Raw genomic sequence first — 26,577 nt, forward strand, 5'->3', positions numbered from 1 at the left:
GACACACGGGAGAGAACAGGCAGAAACTGAAAGAGGGATGGGGTGGCTTAATGAAGTCACGCGAGGGAGGGCTCTGTCTTCTCAGAGAAGCACAAAGCAAGGTTTGGGGCTGAGAAGAAAGACAGTGGTGAATGTGACAGGAAGAGTTTAGGGGCCAAATGAATAAATTTTTCTCTCAGGAATGTTAAATGGACTGCAATATTGCAACATGTGCCTCCTATGTAACAACTAAATCTGTGACCAGGTGGTACCACTTTTTCACAAATTTTTCCTCAAAACCTCACAATTCGTTATTCTGTTCTGAATAACGATCTCTAAAAGAATTGAATTCTAAAAAGGATTGAATCACCTGAGTAGCAAATGTTCATCATTTATAAATGAACTAATATTGGGTGACTGGAAATGAACATCAAGTATAATTAATTTCAAATGAAATGATTAAACAACACAAATGTTAAAGGGCATGGCAAACGTATATTAAAGTAACATATTTAAACTCCAATATAAAATAAAAAGTTAAAAAAAATAAATAAAAAGTTAAACAAAATAACATATCTGAAATTGACTTGCTAGGAGCAAAACATGGAATGTTCACTTAACATGTCTACTTATCACTTATCATAGTCTACCAATTTGAAATAATGCATATGACTATGCAAAGATCAACCTTAAAACTTAAAAGTACAGAAAGAGTATATATATTCTTTTAAATTTTAATGTTGATCATATAATATGCATATATATGTACATATATATGTTTTTAGTAATTTTATTGATTTAGGGAATTAATCTCATATAAAAATGATTTAAAACAGTTAAGTGTGTGGTAAGTATATACTAAGATAAGCATATTTAAAATAATTGATATGATAGAATCATAACATGGAAATCCTTACTTAAAATGTCTTACTATAGCCTACCAATAAGAAATAATATGTGTATTACCATGCAAAGATCAACATTAAATTTTAAAAGTACAGTAAAACCACATATCTTTGGTAATTTTAGTGATTAATGCTTTAATTAAGAGATGAGGTACATGCAGACATATGCAATAAACTGACATAATTCATCATATTGCAAAGAATAACATGATGAATGCATATGTATACTGTGAATTATACAATGCACATGCAAATCATATACTCATTATCACGCAGAGGCATTATTTTTCCTATAGTCAAAATGCAACAAATCTTCAAGTACTACTCAATCTACTGCATGACTATTTAAGAACAAAGTAGTCTGTGGTATCTTCTATAGAATAATAATTTAAACTGAAAAACTCAATTTAATGGAAACACAGAGCAGACATTTTTAGTGGGTACATCTCTGTGTGAGTTAAACTGGAGACCAGTCCCTGTACTATGCGTATCTATTGTTCCATAATGTGATTTTAAATAGAAGTCTAGGCACTGGAGATTTTAATAAGGTCTTTTAATAAATACACTGCCAAATTAATCTTTTTTTAAAAAATGTTGAACAGTGAATACATTGGTCATTGACTAGATGGAAAAATAACACTGGCCCACAAACAATTTTCCGTGTAAAGAGTAATTAAAAACACTAATCTTCTGAAACTGATTAATCTCCAGATGAGGTGTCCTGAAATGAAGACAATTTAAACATGAATATATTTGGTGCCTGGAAGTAGTCGGTAAATACTGATGTGTGGGTTCCTGGTGGGAGCAGACTAGATCCCCAAACTCTGACAGGGGCAGAGCAGCTGAAGTTAAACCTGGGGTTATTTATAACTAGATTCTTATCACATACTGAGGTTAACCTTCTCCAGTTTAATGCAGCTTGGAGACGTACTGTTAATTAGACATTTTGACTGAACTTCATGGAAAATAATTTTTTTTTAATATGAAAGTTAAAGTGCTTCTGAAATTCTCATACCTGACTACCAGGATTAGTGCTGTGCTGACAAGATGCAAAGTATATATGAACATGTTAATTAAGAGTGCAAAAATAAATTTTTCTGATCAATCTGAACTTTAGTGTGCATAAAAGGACTTCTCTTAGTAAAAGGAAGACTACTGGATATTTCTAGTTTATGAGTAAGATCTAATCAGCATATATGAATATGACAGAAAACACCTTTAAAAATTATTATATGTATAATTTGCACTCTTAAATCAAACCCAAAGAAAAAAATACTTATAAGATTTACTATGTGAATCAAATATAATAGCTTCATGGATGACTTTTTCTTATCTGGGGTAAGAAAATAATGCCCTTATTAATATATTAACATTATGAAATTCTATAAGATTTTAAAAATTTCTTTAAAATGAAAAGTCTATTTTACTTTTTAATTACATCTATTTCCCAGAAAGGTCTTTAAGGCTCTACAAAGCACCTTGCATTTTCTTATTGCTGACAGTTCTTGAAACCACGCTTGAATGCTTTCTTTATCCTTTGGTGAACAATTGAAAGATCATATGCTAAAAGACTGTGCTTTCTCTTTTTCTTGCCCTGTAATTAAGGCATTTTAATACATTGCTTCATAGTTGTTACAAGAGCAAACTATTAAGATTCATAGATTGAGACAATTTTGACTCCTGTGATTATATAAACACACATGATATGAATTTTTCCTAATCATTGACTTGAAAGAGCAACAACAAAACTCCTTCAAATAAAATGATTAATCTCTGGAAGGTTAAATTGAAATGGTGTTTCCTGTGTTGCCTTAATATATGTAAATGATCTACAAAAATAGAAAAACACATTTGGTTAACTATCCTTTAATACAAATAGGATAAATAATAAATTCATATGAAGAATACCTTTTCTTCGAATCAATGTATATTTTGAGTTTGAGACCTTCAGGGGTTCTGTTGTCATTTAAAGATAAAAATTCTGCATACATGTCTAAAGACAGCTAAGTAAATACATGCAGATTTTTTTTAAACCATAGAAGAATTAAAATTTTGATTTAAATATACAAAAGTTTTTTCATAACAAAGATATATGCAGAAAAAATACACTTCATTTAATATTTCTTAAGTTGGGAGAGTATTTTTGCAACTCAAGAAATGCTTTAGCAAACAATGATAATAAATGAAGCTGAAAATAGAAGACCTATACATATTTTAAAATTCTGTTGTCAGAAATATAGGACTGAGATTATACATTTAAGCAAACAAAAAAATAATCTGCAATGTCATTTAGAAGCCACATACTTTCCAGAGCACAAAAAGTATGCTAATAGGTTTCTGTCATATTTTGAATAAATGTGCAGAATTTCTTAGCCCTTTTTTACGTTAGAAGATATCAGTTTGCTACTGAATTAAAGTATGTAACTGCATTTTATGTTAGCCATTTAGACAATCTGAGGAGAAATAAATTTTGGAGACTTAAAAAAACATTTTTAGATAATACCTTATGATTTTAAAATTAAAACTGATATGAAGAAAACATAAGGTATCGTAACTTTATATTAAAAAGCAACACTTTTGGACAAGATTAATGTCATAATCTCCCTAACTTTTTTGGGGTTTGATTGCAAAAATTTTTTAATGTATGAAAAGCAGAGAACTCTCAACTAAATACCCACCTTCCCTCTCTCAACTTCTGCATTTTGCTGACATATTTTACAAGAAATCCTCAGCCCCTAGTCTCTCCACTCCTACATAGTCTTGGTGTGTATCTCTTTTAAAAATGGATGTTTTCTTACGTAACTATAATGGCTCTGTCATGTCTAACAAAATTAACAGTAATTTCTTGATGTTAAGAAGCCATACGAATCCATATTCAACTTTCAATGATTTGTCTCAAAAATGTATTTTTTCCTAGTCCATTTGATGGAATAAAGGTACAGCAGGGTCAGTTACATTTACAGCTCCTCCTCTCCCCACTCACTGTCATGTCATGTTGGAGAAATTGCTTCGACTTCTTCAAAGGAACTTGGGAAGTCCCTACTGAAGAAAGGGCAATATTTGGCTGATAAACTGAGACTGTCAAAGTTTTCCAATTTACTTTTTGGTTGTAAAGGGGTAACAGGGAAAACCCCTAGACACTTCTGCTATATTTAATGATCTGAATAATTTCCAAGAAGGCCTTAAACAATTCTTTATCCTTCATACTAAAGAGTTTAAAACTATAATAATCATTATAAAATTTGTTTTATAATATTACTTTTATATATTGGCAGTTTAAAAATAGTTTTTATTTAAGTGTTAAGATACGCATGCATAAACTAAATGATATCAAATAAGCAAACAGATGTTTAGCAATCCCAAGTTTATAAGTGCTTTTCTTAAAATGTATATAGAAGTAATCAAGAATTGTATCTTAATTAATCTGGGAAAGAAATACAAGCTGGCATGTCTCTTAACTTTTGGTTTTATCTTTTTTTTTTTTTTTAGGATCATTTAACCAGATAGACAAGTTTTCATTAAATTTAATTTGTGTGGAACTTAAGGGCAAACAAACTAATGGCTCTGTCTTTTAAACCTCATGTTGTGTTGTTTCAGAAGAGATGCATAGAAAATTTAGAGGATTAGAAAAAGCTGATGAAAATTACAAGTGTTAGAAAAGACAAAATGACACTTTAACACATCTTCATGGCATTCCTGTTTAACAAAAATGTAAATTAACATATAGAAGGTTGGTTTAGCCTTCCTTGCAACAGTTCTAGCTAATAAAACTTTAAGATCAGTGATGTACAGTTTTTGAAACTTCAAAATATGAATGACTTTAAATGGAACCATATGAAGTCAATGACAGTAAAGTGATCATAGATAAAATTGCCAAACTCAAATGAAATAAATTCCAAATGAAAAGGATGAGGGGCAATTAAGTACCTATTTTGACAATTCGAAGTGGTCAAGTTTTTAAAAGTATGACATAGGAACCTTAGCCTATCTATATATGAGTGATAAATGAGGCATTTTGTGTCATTACATTCCCATAAATCACTTCCTTTAGCTGCTGACGGCTTTTATCAGATCTAACCTTTTCAAGCTTCTATTAGAGTGCTAACATTTTCAACTTTGACACATGTGCAGTTTACAAATTCTGCAGCTGATTAACTCTGGACAGAAGCTCACTGGCATCATTGTCTTCAACTTGGGTGAAAACCTTAGTGTCTCAAAAACCCAAGACACTCATATTACAGTACAAAAATCTCAATTAATGTAAGGGGTTGGACTTTGGAAGTTGTTAAGGATTGTTTTCTGCTGGGAAACAAATATGAATAAGACTTCATTTTCCATGAAACAGGAGACCTAGTAAATATTAAGAAATGAAAAAAAAAAAAAGAAAATAATAAAGTACAAAAAAAGAAAATTTCTAGTTGATAATAAATAATTTCTAATCAAATAAATTTTTTTGCCTTTATTTGGCAATCAAAAAGTATTTTCTTAAAACTTGCTAACCTTCAGCTTTGACACAATAAAACAAAGAAAATCTGAGATTAATGCATTCATGAGGCATAAGACCCAAATAAAACACAATTTAAGTAGGGCTGTTATAACTGATGGGACCATTTTAAGGTGAATTTTATATGGAGAGAGATTGAATCAAACTAAAGCATACAGTTTAATTCTCCTGTAAATCTCAATATTCTAAGTTAGACGTTGCTTTGGGTAATCTAATCAGTTAATTCAGTTGAAAAAGAAAAAAGGAAAATTTCTGAAAGTAGTTAAGGAGGACCTGCTTTTAAGACAGTTGTGTTGAAATTATGAAGTCTGAGCTTATAAAAAGTAATGCCATTTCTGCTGAAGTGACTGTTAACATACCAAATCTTCATAGAATGTTTTTTACACATAAATTAGAACTACTTATTATCAACATAAAACATTCTAAACATTTATCCTAACAAGAAACTTTAAAATAATCAAAATATTTGTCTATAGTAATGTAGAAATAAATAAAGCAGAAACATATAAGCTGAAATCTTTTACACCACAAATGAGAGATCAAGACTTCACAGTATTTTTAACAGTCCTAATTTCTTAGTAGGACAGTCAAACACAATTGAACTTGAGAGTAAAAGGTTTTAAAGAGTAACACAACACTGTCTAGGTAGATATTAAGTGTCTGCCAGTATATCTACATAAAGAGCACACACATACATATCTATAAGTAGATGGGAGTTTGGACAAAGATTATTAAAAAAAAATTTATTTGGAAAATATCATTGACATTAATCTTGAAATAAAGCTAATGTTTAAAAAAAAAAACTAGTGTCTTTGGCAATAACAGCCAGAGTCAATCTTAATACTGACTGTTTGACCATCAGAAGCCTGTCACTTCACAGTATTAGTTTTGATAAGAACTACCAGCTATCAAGTCTAAATAATAAAACCTAAAGGGATGGACTAATGGCTCTAAAGGCAAAATGTTCACAGAGAGCTTCCTGCTGCAGATTGCTTCTTGTTGATAAATGACAAATCTTAGAAAAATAGTGGGGGAACGACAACTTTTTTTAGCATCACAACCTACATGGTCTCATAATGTCACCATCTAAGGCATATCCATGACAAATTAAAAACTTCTTTATTTCACTAATAATGTCACTCATCACAGAAGCTGGGCAGTTACACTTTGACAATTCAGATGTAAATCCTGGGTTGCCTATGAGTATTCATGACAAAGGTATATTTATCATTTAAAACAAAAGGACGTGACTTCTTGGTGTTCATATCAAAGACCAGTGATGGATGAGGCCACGCTAATCAAAAGACAGACTAGCAAGAACACAGATGTTTGCTACTTTCATTACGAAGAGTAGTCCCTGCCCCTGAAACTTCCCCAATACCGGTCGTTTCCAATTGTTTTAAATATACAATTGAAATTAGATACCTAAGAATTTAAAATTCCCAGTTATAGCTCTTACAAAAAACAAGCACTAGCTTTTATTCAATCTCAAATTATAAAGGCAAAATTCTTAAAACCAGGAAATGTTCCTCAGATGAAACCCATTGAGAGATTTCCACAATTGGCTTCATTCCTCTCAATTATTATTTTCAATGCGGAAAATGAAGAGAGAGAAAGTCTATCATCCCCAATTTTTATGAATAGCAAAACTGTGAGCTGAAATCAATGTGGGGAACTATAAAGAGAGCAAGGCTTAAGACATTTTCACCATACTGGTTTCTGACTGTTATGATTTTGACTTTTGTTCCAAACGCTTTTCAGGTTGAAAAGCATTTAAAAATAGCTGTTGTCTAGATTGTAAGGGTTTATTTAAAACCTTAAATACAATCAATTCTGGTGATTCTAGCATTCATCACCATTTTGGATGAGAGAGACCCAAAATAAGTACAGCATTAAAAAACAAAGATATTTAGAGCTGGGCTATTGATAGCACTTCCTCCCATTCCACTGATGAAGAGCTATCATCAGGTATGGCTAATAGAAATCCAATTTACAAGGCCCTGCTCATTTGAGTGCCTTTTAAGATGCACAGGATTAGTAACCCTTCAGACCTGCAACAAATGCCTGCTCTGTCAGGGCAGAACTATTTTAATGTTGGTTACTGGGAAGTCATCACTGCAAGGTCACCTTGAAGAAGTGCAGGTGGTGGGGGGGGGAGGAAGCCTACTCTGCAAGAGGTCTGTTTTCTGCCGATTTTCCTTGCTGCTTTCCAATCTCAATGAAGCACACTTGTTGATAAACTTCTAATAGCTAGCATGATGTATGACCAAAGAAAATACAATATAAAGTTATATGGGGGAAAAGGACTACCTATGCAAGAAAAGTATACTTGGGTAGCTTGGGTCATCAGGTGAAATGTTAGGCCGGCAGCTGATATGCAAGTTTCCCTTTTTGGTAGGATCACCTTCCTCCCCAGTTGATGTAAACATTGATATCACATGGTCTCTCTTTGCACCCACATCCTTTCTGCTGCTTTTAAGGAAAATTTGTGTGTGTGTGTGTGTGTGCTCAGTCATGTCGAACTCTTCAGACCCAATGGACTGTAGCCAGCCAGGCTCCTCTGTCCATGGGATTATCCTGACAAGAATACTGGAGTGGGTTGCCATCTCCTCCTCCAGGGGATCTTCCCAACCCAGGAATTGAACCTGTATCCTCTGTGGCTCCTGCACTGGCAAGTAGATTCTTTACCACTGAGCTACCTGGGAAGGCAGTACGGAAAATGTGTGTTACTAGTGTTAAATATGTCACTAGTGTTAGATCAGCAAGGGCATTCTATTTTACACTGCTGGGTTGCATCTGTATGTTATCAGGGTTTACCTTTCATTAGCAATAACTACTCCATGCCCTGCTTACAATGGGCATGTCCTCCTTTTTAAGTATGTATCTGCTTCTTACAAAAGAAATTAAGAGTTGGAAGTTTTCAGAGGCCTTAACATTCAATGTATTAAAAGGTATTTATAGAATAACAAAAATCTTTCACCTTTTGGCCCTTTTTATGAAAAATTTACTGGATGCCTAATATATTTAATATTCAGTAGCATGTGAGAATAATTTTTATGCAACTCTGATAGTTAGAAAGATAGATAACTCAATTATTAGATCATCTATCAAAATATTCAGATGTATAAGAGGCTACTAAAAAGATTGATGACTGAGAAAGTCCACTGATTCTCTAGCCATCATATTCATGCATTTGGCCAGACAACATTTTTCGCTGCCTTCACAAGCAAGCTTCATTACCCATCACTCCACTGAAAAGAGTTTATTATGAGGCTGCCATCTTGGCAAGACTATTATTTAGATGATAAATGCTGAGGGGGGAAAAAGTGTGTCTACTTTTTTTTTTAAGGAAAAAAGATGAGCTTTTCTGACACATAAAACAAACAGCATCTACATTTCTAATTAACTTAAATTTGGCAGATACAAATATAGGTCAGTTAAAGCTATGATGTTATCTTCTGTCTGAATTTTACCCTTAATTTGTAAAATGTAAATTAACTAATTAGAAGAAAAACAGCATGATTAGTGACAAAATGCTTCAGCTGGGTCTTTGCTTCCTGACATTTATGATCAACTATAATGAATTATTGCTTTTTAAGATAATTGATAGAATATATTTTTTCTCACCAAAATGAAAGAAATTTTACTAACAATTTATAAAAGAATTCCAGGAACTTGGCAAAACAATAGAAGTTCGTGGTGTACTTTCTGAGAAAAACATGTTTGTAAAGTGGTATAATATTAGAAACAATCGGGTTAATTTATGCCTGGGTACCTAGGGGTAAATTTAAAGAAAGAAGTGTGTAGACATTAAGTCACTAATAAATCTAGTAAAAAGATTGTCAGGACTTAACCCTTTCCCTGTCATTTCAAATAGATTTGCTATGTATTCAAAGCAATTTGTGAGAATAGTGCGTGTTCATGTGCACACAGGCATGCACATATGTGCATGTATCCATATGCTGGGTGTGGGGGTTATAAGGTTTCATGGAGAATGGTTAGAAAACAGAAAAGATTTTCACCACTTGAGTTTCAGCAGGAAAATCTGTCATTGCAAAGTAAAATTAACGTATGTAACAGTTAAGCAAAAAGAGGTTTTCAACCATTCTTATGTAGACAGAGACTAGTCTCTGTACAATGAGAAGTACATCTGCAAGGGCAGATATGTATGTCAATGAAAAATTACATAAAATCCTGAAAGGTAAGGTCTGGGATGGTGGCCACATTTTGGCACAGTGGAGCCTGTGTGACCGGGCCCTGGGCAGGCAGACCAGGATCAGGGCTGTCAGCTCTCAGAACACACAAACTTATTAGAGGTCTAACCTGAATGAGGGAATTGGAGTTGAAGGCTGGTGGTAATCTAAGGTGGGAGCTGAAGGTGCTCTGTCGGTACTGGGGCTTGGTTTCCAGTGACATGAAACTTTTGAAAGCACAGAGAAAGAATAAAGGGAAACAAATCCAACAAAGATGCACGAGGCTCAGGGTGCTAACTGCAAACTTCAAAGATTATATAAGATAGGTAATAGTTTGAAACAATTTAGTACTTCAAAATTTCCATCTTAATTTTAGGTATGCCACTCAAATATTTAACTTGGATGAAAGTATTTTAATTTGGCAGACAATTATCACATTTGGAAACAATATCACTGAAATACTTGGATACTCTTTTCCAATATTATGACAAATACATAAAACTTTTTACATTTTGCAAAGCGCATTCTAAATGCTTGGAGAATATTACTCCACTTTATATTTACTAGTTGTGGAGACAGCAAGAAAATCTTTCTGAATAGCTGCTCCCGATTAAGAGATACTTTAGCCTAGTACTTTTCTATTTCATTAATGGTATAAATTCATTATGGTAAATACTTTTTCTTTCCATCCTCACATCACCATGATATTGCATTAAGAGATAAAATGGGTAACTAACCAAAGCTCCTTTTCACAGTATATAATCCTAACACAGAATACATTTACATATGACAGAAAATTCTTTTGACAGCTCTCTGGTTTTTATCTAACTCTTCAACCTCTTAACACATGATGTACTTCTGAGGCAACTACTTTGAAAGCTACCTAAGATTTACCTGTATGTACATTAAAACATTTGCACTTTAGAGGTAATCTTCAAACATGTGAACTCTAATAAACTGGTTTCTATCACAACAATGAAGACTGCAAAACATATTACAGCACAGAGACCTCTTCATTTGTTTAGTTTTGGTCTCTCAAGCATTAACAATCTCCATTCACATTTATCATTTTGAAAAACAAATTCATTTGAATTAATAGCATGAATAGGTCCAAGTAAAGTTTTCAGCTTGGTGGTAACTGGAAAAAACAAAGCTCAAGACATTTAAAAAGCAATCACTTATCTTCATTTAAAATTTGTTATATTTCTGCAGGGAAGGCAGCATTTCATGTTTGAAGAATAAGTTTATCTATGGAGGAGGAGGAAGGTGAAGAAAGCAATGCAATGAGTGTCGGGTACTCTGTCCAGACCTGAGTCCCCCAGTTTTGCAGGAAGGTCGGATCCTTTCAGCATTGTATTGGTGTGTCAAAATATGTCAACAAACCATCACACCGCAGGAAGAAGAATGACCTTTCAGTTCTTCACGTTTGGGCTGCCTGTGGAGCTTTGGATGCGAGGTATGCATGAATGGTTTTCTAGCTGCTTGACAAATGCAACTCCCAAGGTTTCTTTCAAGCATGATTGTTAAAAGCCCTAGGTTCTTACAATTTGGTACAACTTTCTCAACCCATATAACTCTTGACAGAAACTGATGTTAACTAGCAATACTGCAAATAATCAGAGTCAATGGAACTAGACAAATTACTTTAGAATTGTTTCAATGGAAGAGATGAAGATTGAGTGTTATAAATTTAGAAATAATTTTATTCGCTGTAAAAATAATACTTAATCAATTCTCTAAGCTTTATTATGAAAAGTGAAAGTGTAAGTCACTCAGTAGTGTATGACTCTTTGTGACCCCATGGAGCCCACTAGGCTCCTCTCTCCATATAATTCTTCAGGCAAGAATACTAGAGTGGGTTGCCATTTCCTTCTCCAGGGAATCTTCCTGACCCCATTCCACAAACCAGTTGCCTTTGGAAACTTCTAATCATCACAACTGCAGTAATCACTAACCTAAGTTATTTTCTATTCTCAGTTCCTTAAGAACATTATTGTTTTCCCCAATATCAATACCAAAACCTCAAAGTTATCACTGTTTCACACTGCCCAAAACAACATCATTTAATCAACTTGCCAAATTATTTCTTATCTCTGTAAGTCTATATAGACTCTTTCCATTTCTACCACCACCATTATAGTTCAGGAATTAATGGGTTATTCCAACACAAATGACTGGAACAGCAATTGTGTTCCAGTTTCCAACTTCTTGCTTCTGTCTACCCTGACCATTGTGACCAGAATATCTATCCTGAAGTTCAAGCCTGACCATGCCACTCGTCTATTCAAAAATCTCCCCTGGTTTTCCAGTTATGTTACTTTGACCTGGGCACTTAACCTCTCTATGCCTCAATTTTCTCATATGAAATGAGGATAAAAACCCAGTATTTATCTCATAGGACTGTTATGTGGATCAAAAAGGATAATACATACAAAGTGCTTAAACCAGTTCCTAGAATATAGTTAGTGCTCAATGTTAGCAATTTTTGTGATTTATGTACATGTTGTTTCCCTACTTGTTGTTTAGTCACTAAGTTGTGTCCAACTCTGTGACCCCATGAACTGCAGCAATTCAGGCTTCCCTGTCCTTCACTATCTCCTGGAGCTTGCTCAAACTCATGTCCATTGAGTTGGTGATGCAATCCAACCATCTCATCCTCTGTCACCTGCTTCTCTTCCTGACCTCTTTCCCAGCATCAGGGTGTTTTCCAGTGAGTCAGGTCTTTGCATCAGATGGCCAAAGTATTGGAGCTTTGGTTTCAGCATCAGTCTTTCCAGTGAATATTCAGGGTTGATTTCCATTAGGATGGACTGGTTTGATCTCCTTGCTGTCCAAGGGACTCTCAAGAGTCTTCTCCAGCATCACAACTTGAAAGCACCAATTCTTTGGCTCTCAGCTTTCTTTATGGTTCAATCCTCACATCTGTACATGACTACTGGATTGAATTAAATTCCTCAAAAGCAAAGTTAGGTGTTGCTCATCTTTGTACCCTCTGAAATATATAATATATAAATACATAATATACTGCCTTTATATAGAAGGAGCTCAGTATTTGTGCTACTCAGTATCTACTATCTGTGTTACTACTTAAGGACCTAGAATGTGTTGAATTAGAAACACGTAGTGGTAAAAATAGGTATTTCATATTAAACAGTGAAAACCAACTGGGGCAGATCAAGTATTTCGCTCTAGTGTTGAGCTCAATATGATTTCATACACCTGACCTGTGCACACAACCAATGACTTCATTTTCACCACTTCCATAATCAATGTACAGTGCTCTGAAAATATTCCAGCCAAAGCTATCAAGGACAATTGTGACAGGCTCATATTTACAAAAGTAGATGATCTTTGAATTAAAAAATCCTCTGTTCTAAATAAAGGAATTTTGTATAAATTTTGAATTTATGATCACTTGAATTGTGCTATCAGCAACGCCGTTAAGACTGAATTTAAAATAGAGAGGTGGTGATGATAGCAAAGTTGCCAGATAGGAAATGAAAAAAAGGAAAATAGAAAGAGAAGCAGGAAGGGGTTAATAAGATACTTTGTTGGTAGAATTTTTATGAGAAAATAAGGGTGAACAAAATACTGTGGTGTTGGAGAAGACTCTTGAGAGTCCCTTGGACTGCAAGGAGATCCAACCAGTCCATCCTAAAGGAGATCAGTCCTGGGTGTTCATTGGAAGGACTGATGCTGAAGCTGAAACTCCAATACTTTGGCCACCTGATGCGAAGAGCAGACTCATTGGAAAAGACCCTGATGCTGGAAAAGATTGAAGGCAGGAGGAGAAGGGTACAACAGAGGATGAGATGGCTGGATGGCATCACCAACTCAATGTACACAGGTTTGGGTGGATTCTGGGAGGTGGTGATGGACAGGAAGGCCTGGTGTGCTGCAGTTCATGGGGTCACAAAGAGTTGGACATGACTGAGGGACTGAACTGAACTGAAAATACAGGAAGCATCTCAATGTAAGTGATTCAGTAAGGGAAGGGAGTAAACCCAATAAAGTAGAATTCACACAAATCATAAAAGTATGCTAAGAATATAAAGGAGAGGACAAGAAAAAGAAAAAAAAAGAAAGAATAAAGTGACATGTTAATAGATAACAGAATTCGTATAGAAGACTTAATTTTCATAAGAATATGACTTCCAGGGTCAATTAGAAATCAGAGGGAAAGGATGCTTACCATGGCCATCATTATCCATATATATTTCTGTATTAGAGAAGAAGAGTATGAGATATGGAAGTTACATTCAGGGCTCACTTTCCATCCTGCACACGTGTGAGGAGAGAATGAGCAACAGCAGCCCCACCACCTGTACCGTTCGCCCATCCCAGGAGGTTCCTGGGTGACGAAGATGGTCAGAAATGGAAAAACGCTGCTTCTTACATACAGAGGGAGGGAAAAGAAAGAGGACAGGCATAACTTCTGTGAACAGGGCTCTAGCTCATCAAAAGATGGCTAGCTCTATTTCAGTCAAAGAGGCAGAAGACGCCCTTAGAGGGTGCTATCAAAAGATGACCAAAGAAAGCTGCTTTCTATTATCCAATCTTTGGCCTTAATGATACAAAAAACTTCCCTTTTGTTGGGCAAAAAGTAGTAACTGAAAATTCCATTCCAACTCTCAGAAGGCCAAGCAAAAGACAGAGAGAATATAGAGATGACTCTTTGAGAAACAGATACCAAAAGAAAGAAATTTGAAGGTTTCCCCAGCACTCTCTCAAAAATGATTCTATTCATGTTGTTGTTTTAATTGCTAAGTAGGGTCTGACTCTTTGTGAACCCACGGACTGTAGCCCACCAGGCTCCTTCTGTCCTTGGGGTTTCCCAGGCAAGAATATCAGGGTGGGTCATGATTTCCTTCTCTAGGGGATCTTCCTGACCCAGAGAATCAAACCCACGTCTCCTGCAGGTGGTTTCTTTACCACTGAGCCACCAGGGAAGCCCATTCTATTCATAGTCAAGGCTTAATTAGATTTGCTTAGGATGAGAATGAAGTCTGAAATAGCATCAGTAAGATTACAAGGTTAATGTTAAACAAGACAAACTGGTTTACAGTGTGTTAAATTCTGTTAAAAATCATAATTGAGAAAACATGTACTTGGAGACAAGATGAGGTAACAGGGACTACATTTATCTTCCTGCTGGAAATACCTAAAAAACAAACAAACAAAATAGATAAGAGCAGACATCAAGCAGTGAGGGACAGTCACCCCTGAATGATGGGCAAGAAAAGAGGCATGCACTTTGATTTCCCAACTTGCTGCCTGGAGAAAGTTTCCAGGCTACAATGTCAGGAGGAAGGACCTAGGTGAAGTCCAGGAGTCTCTCTCAGAGTTGAGAAGAAACTGTGAAAATGGGAAGACCAGGCAGTTAAAGTTTGTCATAAAAGAAGTATCAATAATTTTAAAAGGATTCAAGTTTGTTTCTGACTTTAATGAAATTAAATTAATAACCAATAACAGAAAGACATGTGAACAAGTTCCAAATATTTGGGAAAAAACAAACAAACAGCATTCTTCTAAATAGCCTGTGAGTCAAAGAAAAAATAAAAGTAAAGTATTTGAAAAACAAAATGGAGAAAGAAAAAAGAAGAAAATATTTGGAACCAAATGAAAATAAAAATACAGGATATAACATTTTCTGCAATACAGCTAAAGCAGTACTGTGAGGCAATTTTAGCACTAAATTGCCTTTACTGGTAAAAAAGAATGATTTCAAATCAAAAACCTCAGGCTCCATCTTAGAAAACTAGAAACAAAAAGAGCAAATGAAACTGAGCCTAAAATAGGTAACAGTAATAATCAGATTAAAAATCAATGAAAAAGACAAAAGAAAACCAAAGGAAAAAGTCAATAAAACAAAATATTCATTTTTTCAGAAGGCCAGTAAAATTGATAAAGCTCTAGGCAGACAGATCTGGAAAAGTAGACAAAATTATCAACACCAGGAATGAATAAGGTGACATCACTACAGATTTTACAGACAATAAAAGAATATGGGAGCATTCTCAACAACTTTATACTAATATATTCCACAACTTAAATAAAATGAATAAACTCTTTAAAAGGCACAAAGTATTAAAGTTCACTCAAGAAAAAAAATAGATAACCTGAATCCTTATATTTAGCAATCAATTTTAATCAGTTTAAAATCTTTGCACAAAAAATATCCCCAGATCATTTGACTGGGAGTAGTCATGTATGGAGAAGGACATGGAAACCCACTCCAGCGTTCTTGCCTGGAGAATCCCAGGGATGAGGGAGCCTGGTGGGCTGCCGTCTATGGGGTCACACAGAGTTGGACACGACTGAAGCGACTTAGCAGCAGCAGCAGCAGCAGTCATGTATGGATATGAGAGTTGGATTAAAAAGAAAGCTGAGTGTTGAAGAATTGATGCTTTTGAACTGTGGTGTTGGAGAAGACTCTTGAGAGTCCCTTGCATTGCAAGGAGATCCAGCCTGTCCATCCTAAAGGAGATCAGTCCTGAATATTCACTGGAAGGATTGATACTGAAGCTGAAACTCCAATACTTTGGCTACCTGATGCAAAGAACTGACTCATTTGAAAAGACCCTGATGCTGGGAAAGATTGAAGGCGGGAGGAGACCGGGATGACCGAGGATGAGATGGCTGGATGGCATCACCGACTCAATGGACATGAGTTTGAGTAAACTCCAGGAGTTGGTGATGGACAGGGAAGCCTGGCGTGGTGCAGTCCACGGGGTCACAGAGTTGGACATGACTGAGTGACTGAACTGAACTGAACCCAATAGTTAATGAAGAAATAACAATTCTACACAAACTTTTCCAGAAAACCAAGAAAGGACTACTTCCCAACTCATACTATAAGGCTACCATAGTGCCAAAACCAGGCAAAGAGTTTAGAAGGAAAAGTAAATCACAGACAAATCTCTCTCATGAAAGCAGATGTAAAATTTCTTAATGAATTTTTAGCAAATCAAATATCATCAGTTTATCATCAGTTCAGTTGCCCAGTCACATCTGACTACAACCCCATGGGACTGCAGCACGCCAGGCCTCCCTGTCAATCACCAACTTCTGGAGTTTTCTCAAACTCATGTCTATTGAGTCGGTGATACCACCCAACCATCTCATCCTCTGTCATCCCCTTCTCCTCCCACCTTCAATCTTTCCCAGCATCTCAGGGTCTTTTCAAATGAGTCAGTTCTTTGTATCATGTAGCCAAAGTGTTGGAGTTTCAGCTTCAGCATCAATCCTTGCAAAGAATATTCAGGACTAATCTCCTTTAGGATGGACTGGTTGGATCTCCTTGCAGTCCAAGGGACTCTCAAGAGTCTTCTCCAACAGCACAGTTCAAAAGCATCAATTCTTCAGTGCTCAGCTTTCTGTATAGTCCAACTCTCACATCCAAATCAAATAAAACAAACTATAAAAAAGATTTTGCTTCACTGACCAAGTGGGGTTTGTACCAGGAATACAAAGTTGGTATAACATTCAAAAACCACTGTAGTTTATCATATTAATCAATTAACTAAAAAATACACATATGATCATCTTCACAGATGCAGAAAATCATTTTGACAAGATTCAACATCCATTATAATAAAAACTCTAAGCAAACTAGGAACAGAAGGGAGTTTCCTCAACCTCAAAGTGAGAGTGAAAGTGAAGTCGCTCAGTTGTGTCTGACTCTTTGCGACCCCGTGGACTGTAGCCTGCCAGGCTCCTCTGTCCATGGGATTCTGCAGGCAAGAATACTGGAGTGGGTTGACATTTCCTTCTCCAGGGGATCTTCCTGACTCAGGGATTGAACCCAGGTCTCCTGCATTGCAGGCAGACATTTTAACCTCTGAGCCACCAGGGAAGCCCCAACCTCAAAAGGCAGCCTCAAAAAATCTATACCTAATATTATCCTTCATGGTAAAAAACTAATGCCTTTCCTCCAAGACCAGGAATACTAGTCACCGTTGTATAGGCGAGTCTAAGCAGCGCAGTTAAAAAGAAAAGAAAAAGTCATCCAATTGAAAAAGGAAGCAAAATGTCTTTATAAACAACACTGTTCTCTATATAGAAAATCCTAGAACATCCACCAAATAAATATTAAAGAGTTTTCCCCAATTGCATGATGTAAGATCAATACACCAAATCATCTGTATTCCTATATAGTAACATGAAATATTGGAAATGAAAACAACAACAGAAACAAAATCACTTCCTATAGAGTCAACAAATATAAAACATACAGGCTCTCAAGTTGACCTATAAACTCTATTGATGGCAACCACAATTTCAGCAAAAATTTTCAAGGGATTTATAAGCTGATTCCAAAATTCAAATGGCAATGCAAAGGACCAAAAATGGACAAAACTAATGCTTGCTGCTTGGAAGAAAAACTATGACCAACCTAGACAGCATATTAAAAAGCAGACATATTACTTTACCAACAAAGGTCCGTCTAGTCAAAGCTATGGTTTTTGCAGTAGTCATGTATGGATGTGAGAGTGGACTATAAAGAAAGCTGAGCACTAAAGAATTGATGCTTTTGAACTGTGGTGTTGGAGAAGACTCTTGAGAGTCCCTTGGACTGCAAGGAGATACAACCAGTCCTTCCTAAAGGAAATCAGTCCTGAATATTCATTGGAAGAACTGATGCTGAAGCTGAAGCTCCAATACTCGGGCCTCCTGATGCGAAGAACTGACTCATTGGAAACGACCCTGATGCTGGGAAAGATTGAAGGCGGGAGGAGAAGGGGACAACAGAGGATGGGATGGCTGGATGGCATCACCGACTCAATGGACATGAGTTTGAGTAAACTCCAGGAGTTGGTGATGGACAGGGAGGCCTGGTGTGCTGCAGTCCATGGGGTCGCAAAGATTTGGACATGACTGAGAAACTGAAGTGAACTGAACTTTAAAAAAGAAAAATGAAGTTGGGGGACTAACACTATCTGTTTTCAAAATTATGTTACAGTAATCAATACAATGTAAAATTTGTATAAAGATAGACAAACTGGCTAACAGAAGAAAATAGAGAACTCAGAAAAGGTCCATACATACATGATTAATTGGTTTTTGACATATGTGTAAAGGATATTTAGTGAAGAAAGTCTTCACTAAACAGTGAAGTCTTTTCAACAAACTGTTCTAGCACAACTGGATATCCAAGACCAAGAAAATAAAGTTTAAGTCATCTATCACGCCATATATAAAAATTAACTGAAAATGGATGCTAGACATAAATGTAATTTAAAATTATAAATCTTTTAAAAGAAAATAAGGGATAAATCTTCATGATTTCTTTATAGATCTTCGTGAGTTCAGTAGGAAACCTGAGTGGAGACTGGGTGCCTCCCAACTAACAAGTGCCTGTGAAGTATATGCTGATCTGAATCAGTATTCCTCAATAAAGTTCTTTTTCTCATCAAGATTGTGTTTAGAAGCACCTAAGCTAGTAACTGGCTGGCAAATCAAGGAAAGAAGTGGACTTCTTTGCTCAAGAAGAGTCAGGTAAAGAAGTGGACTTCTTTGCTCAAGAAGAGTCAGGTAAAGAAGTGGACTTCAATGCACAATACAGATCAATAGCATCACCTGAAGTTTTAAAAACAAAAAAGACTCCCCAAGTCCAGGCTCCACCTCATAGCAATCAAATCAGTTCTCCAGGGATAAAGCCCAGGTCAATACATAAAATGTTCCAACTGTATGATTTTAATACATGCCAAGATTTGAGAATCACTGACCTAGACCTTAAGCCATTTTAGCATCAATTTCAACCTGATCTCCATTGTTCAAAAATTACTTTCAAAAATGAATTCTAAAAAAAAAAACCAAAAACACTCTGTATTCTTGGGACTCCTGACTCACTTCCTTTATTCTTCTGTCACTCTCTCTGGACAAACATTATGGTTGTATTCTCTTTCTTAGCATGGACACCCAATCATATGCTTGTAGGTTTGATTTGTGGTTCAGTTCAGTTGCTTAGTCATGTCTGACTCTGACCGAAAGGACTGTAGCATACCAGGTCTCCCTGTCCATCACCAGCTTCCAGAGCTTGCTCAAACTCAAGTTCATCGAGTTGGTGATGCCATCCAACCATCTCACCCTCTGTCGTCCCCTTCTCCTCCTGCCTTCAATCTCCAATCTCAGCACCAGAGTCTTTTCCAATGAGTCAGTTCTTCACATCAGATGGCCAAAGTACTGGAGTTTCAGCCTCAGCATCAGTCCTTCCATTGAATATTCAGGATTGATTTCCTTTAGGATGGACTGGTTGGATCTCCTTGCAGTCCAAGGGAGGCTCAAGAGTCTTCTCCAACACCACAGTTCAAAAGCATCAATTCTTCGGCTCTCAGCTTTCTTTATGGCCCACTCTCACATCCATACACGACTACTGGAAAAAACCATAGCTTTGACTAGAAAGACCATTGTTGGCAAAATAATGTCTCTGCTTTTTAAAAAGCTGTCTAGGTTGGTCATAGCTTTTCTTGAAAGGAGCAAGCGCCTTTTAATTTCAAGGCTGCAGTCACCATCTGCAGTGATTTTGGAACCCAGAAAAATAGTCTCTCACTGTTTCCACTGTTTCCCCATCTATTTGCCATGAAGTGATGGGACTGGATGCCATGATCTTAGTTTTCTGAATGTTGAGTTCTAAGCCAGCTTTTCATTCTCCTCTTTCACCTTCATCAAGAGGCTCTTCAGTTCCTCTTCACTTTCTGCTATAAGGGTGGTGTCATCTGCATATGAAGTTATTGATATTTCTCCTGGCAATCTTGATTCCAGCTTGTGTTTTATCCAGCCCGGCATTTCGCATGATGTACTCTGCATATAAGTTAACTAAGCAGGGTGACAATATACAGCCTTAATGTACTCCTTTCCCAATTTGGAACCAGTCCGTTGTTCCATGTCTGGTTCTAACTGTTGCTTCTTGACCTGCACACAGATTTCTCAGGAGGCAGGTCAGGTGGTCTGGTATTCCCATCTCTTTAAGAATTTTCCAGTTTGCTGTGATCCACACAGTCAAAAGCTTTAGTGTAGTCAACAAAGGAGAAGTAGATGTTTTTCTGGAACTCTCTTGCTTTTTCGATGATCCAATGGATGTTGGCAATTTGATCTCTGGTTCCTCTGCCTTTTCTAAATCCAGCTTGATCATCTAGAAGTTCACAGTTCATATACTGTTGAAGCCTGGCTTGGAGAATTTTGAGCATTACTTTGCTAGCCTGTGAGATGAATGCAATTGTGCTGTAGTTTGAGCATTCTTTGGCATTGCCCTTCTTTGGGATTAGAATGAAAACTGACCTTTTCCAGTCCTGTGGCCACTGCTGAGTTTTCCAAATTTGCTGGCATATTGAGTGTGGCACTTTCACAGCATCATCTTTTAGGAGTTCAAAAAGCTCAGCTGGAATTCCATCACCTCCACTAGCTTCGTTCATAGTGATGCTTTCTAAGGCCCACTTGACTTTGCATTCCAGGATGTTTTGCTCTAAGTGATTGATCACACCATCATGCTTATCTGGTCATGAAGATCATTTTGCTGGGATTGAAGATTGAAGGCAGGAGGAGAAGGTGACAACAGAGGGTGAGATGGTTGGATGGCATCATTGACTTGATGGACATGAGTTTGAGCAAGCTCTGGGAGCTGGTGATGGACAGGGAGGCCTGGTGTGTTGCAGTCCTTTCAGTCACAAAGAGTAGGACATGACTGAGTGACTGAACTGAACCACAAATCAAACCTTTTCTTAACATCTTCTGCTTCTGTTAGGTCCATACCTTTTCTATCCTTTATTGCACCCATCTTTGCATGAAACATTCCCTTGGTATCTCTGATTTTCTTGAAGAGATCTCTAGTCTTTCCTATTCTATTGTTTTCCTCTATTACTTTGCATTGATCATTGAGGAAGGCTTTCTTATCTCTCCTTGCTATTCTTTGGAATTCTGCATTCAGATGGGTATATCTTTCCTTTTCTTCTTTGCCTTTTGCTTCTCTTCTTTTCTCAGTTATCTGTAAGGCCTCCTCAGACAACCATTTTGCCTTTTTGCATTTCCTTTTCTTGGGGATGGTCTTGATCGCTGTCTCCTGTACAATGTCACGAACCTCCAGCCATAGTTCTTCAGGTACTGTCTATCAGATCGAACCCCTTGAATCCATTTGTCACTTTCACTCTATAATTGTAAAGGGTTTGATTTGGGTCATACCTTAATGGTCTAGTGGTTTTCCCTACTTTCTTCAATTTAAGTCTTAATTTGGCAATAAGGAGTTCATGATTTGAGCCATAGTTAGCTCCTGGTCTTGTTTTTGCTGACTGTATCCTGCTGCTGCTGCTAAGTCACTTCAGTCATGTCCGATTCTGTGCAACCCCATAGACAGCAGCCCACCAGGCTCCCCCGTCCCTGGGATTCTCCAAGCAAGAAGACTGGAGTGGGTTGCCATTTCCTTCTCCAATGCATGAAAGTGAAAAGTGAAAGTGAAGTCGCTCAGTTGTGTCCGACTCTTAGCCATCCCATGGACTTCAGCCTACCAGGCTCCTCTGTCCATGGGATTTTCTAGGCAAGAGTTCTGGAGTGGGGTGCCATAGCATTCTCCTTGCTGACTGTATAGAGCTTCTCCATCTTCGGCTGCAAAGAATTTAATCAATTTGATTTAGGTGTCAATCATCTGGTGATGTCCATGAGTAGAGTCATCTCTTGTGCTGTTGGTAGAGGCAGTTTGCTATGACCAGTGCTTTCTCTTGGCAAAACTGTTAGTCTTTGCCCTGCTTCATTTTGTACCCCATGGCCAAACTTGCCTGTTACTCCAGGTATCTCCTGATTTCCTACTTTTGCATTCCAGTCCCCTATGATGAAAAGGACATCTGTTTTGTGTGTTAGTTCTAGAAGGTCTTGTAGATCTTCATAGAACTGTTCAACTTCAGCTTCTTCAGTATTAGTGGTTGGGGCATAGACTTTGATTACTGTGATATTGAATGGTTTGCCTTGGAAACGAACAGAGATCATTCTGTCGTTTTTGAGATTGCACCCAAGTACTGCATATTGGACTCTTTTGTTGATGATGAGGGCTACTCCATTTCTTCAAAGAGGTTCTTGCCCACACTAGTAGATATAATGGTCATCTGAATTAAATTCATCCATTCCAGTCCATTTTAGTTCACTGATTCCTAAAATGTTGACGTTTACTCTTGCCATCTCCTGTTTGACCACTTCCAATTTGCCTTGATTCATGGACCTAACATCCCAGGTTCCTATGTAATATTGCTCTTTACAGCATCGGACTTTACTTCCATCACCAATCACATACACAGCTGGACGTTGTTTTTGCTTTGGCTCCATCTCTTCATTCTTTCTGGAGTTATTTCTCTACTGTACTCCAGTAGCATATTGGGTATCTACTGACCTGGGGAGTTCATCTTTCAGTGTCATATCTTTTTGCCTTTTCATAGTGTTCTTGGGGTTCTCAAGGCAAGAATACTGAAGTGGTTTGCCATTCCCTTCTCCAGCAGACCACGTTTTGTCAGAACTCTCCACTACGACCTGTCTGTCTTGGGTGGCCCTCCACAGCATGGCTCATAGTTTCATTGAGTTAGACAAGACTGTGGGCCATGTGATCAGTTTGGTTAATTTTCTGAGATTGTCCTTTTCATTGTCTGCCCTCTGATGAATGAGGATAAGAGGCTTATGGAAGTTTCCTGAAGGGAGAGACTAAACTGGGTCTTGTTCTGATGGGTGGGGCCATGCTCAGTAAATCTTTAATCAAATTTTCTGTTGAAGGGCTGGGCTGTGTTCCCTCCCTGTTGTTTGGACTCCTGGACACTCATAGGCAAGTCTGGCTCAGTCTCCCACTCACCTCCAAAGTCAAATTCCCTGGGGGTTCTCAGTCCCTTTGCTGGATCCCTAGGTTGGGAAATCTGTTGCATGTCCTAGAACTTTCTTCATAGTGCGAGAATTTCTTTGGTATAATTGTTCTGCAATTTGTGGGTTGTCTGCTTGGTGGCTCTGTGGAGGGGCTAATGGTGACCTCTCCCAAGAGGGCTTATGCCACAGGCTGGGTAACCCAGGTCTGCTGCAGCCAGAGCCCCTGTCCCTGTGGCAAGTCACTGTTGACCCATGCCTCCACAGGAGACACTCAAACACTCGAAGGCAAGTCTGGCTCAGTCTCTGTGGGGCCTCTGGGTTCTGGTGTGCACAAGGTTTTGTTTGAGCTCTTTGAGCATTTCTGGCAGGTATGGGCTTTGATTCTAAATGCGACTTCGCTCCTCCTACCATCTTGTTGGGACTTCTCCTTTGGCCTTGGACATGGGGTATCACTATTCTAACAAGATGGTGGAGTAGAAGAATGTGCGTTCATCTTCTCCCGAGAGAACTTTTGATTTGTGGTAATCCTTCGGAAACATACGTGACTCATATTAACTCTATCATAATAGTTTAGCAAGAAGAGTCATCCTTTCTACAATTCTTAAGTCCCTATATTTGGAAAACTGGTCAACCAACCAAAAAGAAAAAATCTTGCATATATCTGAAGACAATAATCAGACAACTTTCTGAGGAACTATAATTCATTGATATTTCTTTGTAAGTCTTTTTTCCCCCTTTAATCCTTTAACTCATACCAGTTTTCTCAACCACCATCTCCTTATTGCAAATATCACTTCAACAGCCTAAGACAACATTTCTATGTTCATTCAGCTTTGTATTTAAAGTCAACACTGAAAACAATTAACAATGGCAGAAAACATGAATTCCCTCATGGGGAAAGTTCTTGCTATTCACATTCCAAATGCAAAAAAAAAAAAAAAAAAGGTACCTTATGAAAACTCAAAGTACTATATACACAGAAGACACTTCCTTCACTTTAAAAAAAATATTTCAAGGTTACTCCAGCTAATAACAATGTCAAGTATTTGTTTGGAGCAAGGAGGCATCAGTATCTCACAACTGGCTCCACTATAAGAGATGGAAAAGCAAATTATTATATTTTACCTTTAGAGAGGACTTCTGCAGTGCATTTGCTAATTATTAGTCAATCTGTCTCTTGTTGCTGCTGAGGACTGCTTGTTAGTATACGGCAGCGGTGCTTTCTGAGGCTGCTGTAATTGAAGGTTTCCAAGAGCATCTATAACTGAGGCTCATTCTCCAACTTGAGACAGATGTGTTGTTAACAAGACTGAAATAACTGGAAATCTGTGATTTGGCTAATTGCAGGCTTCCTGGAAGTATCTTCATACAGAAAAAAAAACTTTGGCCATCCTCTGAAAAATATCTTCCTTGAGTCTAACTGCTCGGCAGCCCCATTCTAAATGCCTCACCTCTCAAGTTAGCACAGACCAGAGAAAGCAATCAGTAAACCATTGAGTAGATAACCAATCTTTAAAAAAATACTTAGAGGTAAGAACTAAAGTCAAATCAATTCTTGTGGCAGAGGTATTAGCTTAGCATTGCCTCTAGGAGAGTAGACTTTCTGGAGCCAAAGGTTCAACAATCCCACAGATGGTACTCAGCTCTTCATCTTTTCAGGGAGACATAAATATGATCAAGACTTTATTTCTTCTGGTGCTCATCTCCACTCATATCCTAATACCAGCAAAGAAATGACTTTGGAAGACAGATATACTTGTTTACTTTGATACTATCCTTTAGACCCAGTCAAGAGGGGTCCATAGCCTGGACTCAAACTTTAGAGGATTCTGCTCTGGCCTCTTCTGGTTGAACCCCAGCCCAGGGCTTCCCTGGTGGCTCAGACAGATGGTAAAGGTGGCTCAGGCAGATGGTAAAGAATCTGCCTGCAATATGAGAGACCCAATTTTGGGTTGGGAAGATCCCTGGAGAAGGGAATGGCTACCCACTCCAGTATTTTTGCCTAGAGAATTCCATGGACAGAGGAGCCTGGCAGGCTACAGTCAATGCGGTCACAAAGAGTAGGACACAACTAAGGGACTAATACACACACACACACACATAAGGGGTGAGAAGTCTGTGGAGCAAAGGGAACATCTTTACCTGATGTCTCTCACCTCCAGTACCTTTCTAGGCCACGCTCCATGTTACCAGGGACCCCAGAACTCCCTGATCGAAGAGCTCTGAGATCATCCCTAGAGCCTGCCTGTTTGATAAGAGGGCAGACCACCAGAGTGTGCACCTCTGGCCTGAGAGATGGCCAAGAGCAGAAGTTTGTGGAAAGGTACATGGAACCTGGATGTGCAGGCTGGGGTGTGCTTGAAACCTTCCCAGGTATAGGATGGAGCCTAAGTGTTGGTGGTAGCTCCTCAGTCATGTCTGACTGTTTGCAATCCTATGGACTGTAGCCTGCCAGGCTCCTCTGTCTATGGAATTCTCCAGGCAAGAATACTAGGGTGGGTAGCTGTTCCCTTCTCCAGGGGATCTTCCCAATCCAGGAATTGAACCCAGGTTTCCTGCAGAGCACTCAGATTCTTTACCATCTGAGCCATCAGGGAAGTCCCAGGACGGAGCCAAAGGTGATAAGAAAAGGGAGATGGGCTATGCAGAGGGGCCACTTCTGTCTACAGTGCCACCTGCAGCATGGATCTCCAAGGAGTCTAGGAATTCTTAATGCAAATGAGAATTTCCAGATCTTCATGCAGGATAAAATAGACTTTATTTACTGTTTGTTAACTTGAAACACAACCCTAAATATTTGGGCACATTGTACATAGGTCTCTATTCTTATGTTCATAGGTCTCTATTCTTACTCTTGGATTTTTAAGGCATTTCATGTCAAATCTCAAATGAGACACCTACCTTGCTCAAGTTTTGTGAAAGCAAGTAATCAATCTAAGATTAAAACCATGTGCCTAGAAAACGTCATAGTATTTACCATGTAGTTATTGATTGTTTTCTATTTTAAAACTGTATGTAAGTAAACATGCTATATTTCATGGTAAACATCTGCAAAAGTCTTTATATCTGGAAAGCCTATAAAAGTTTTCTAGAAAAATGAAGCATTTTTCTCACCATACTTAGAGTGGCATTCTTAAAGAAACAATTTTGGCCCTGTTGTGTTTTT

At 37.5% G+C, this 26,577-nt stretch overlaps 1 protein-coding gene across 5 annotated transcripts in view; it reads right to left on the reverse strand.

Moving 5' to 3' along the window:
• Window positions 1-26,577, reverse strand: part of CDIN1 (CDAN1 interacting nuclease 1) — a 229,269-nt gene that overhangs the window by 74,615 nt on the left and 128,077 nt on the right. The window contains exon 11 of one of the 5 annotated variants that reach the window (XM_043919270.1): window positions 14,423-14,742. The exons of the other annotated variants lie outside the window; for them this stretch is intronic. Coding sequence (XP_043775205.1) covers window positions 14,661-14,742 — 82 coding nt within the window. The 3' untranslated portion in view covers window positions 14,423-14,660. Of the gene's footprint in view, window positions 1-14,422; window positions 14,743-26,577 lie in introns of those variants that run through there. 5 annotated transcript variants of the gene reach the window in all.

This window comes from Cervus elaphus, chromosome 12, assembly GCF_910594005.1.
Source record: "Cervus elaphus chromosome 12, mCerEla1.1, whole genome shotgun sequence".
NCBI lineage: Eukaryota > Metazoa > Chordata > Mammalia > Artiodactyla > Cervidae > Cervus > Cervus elaphus.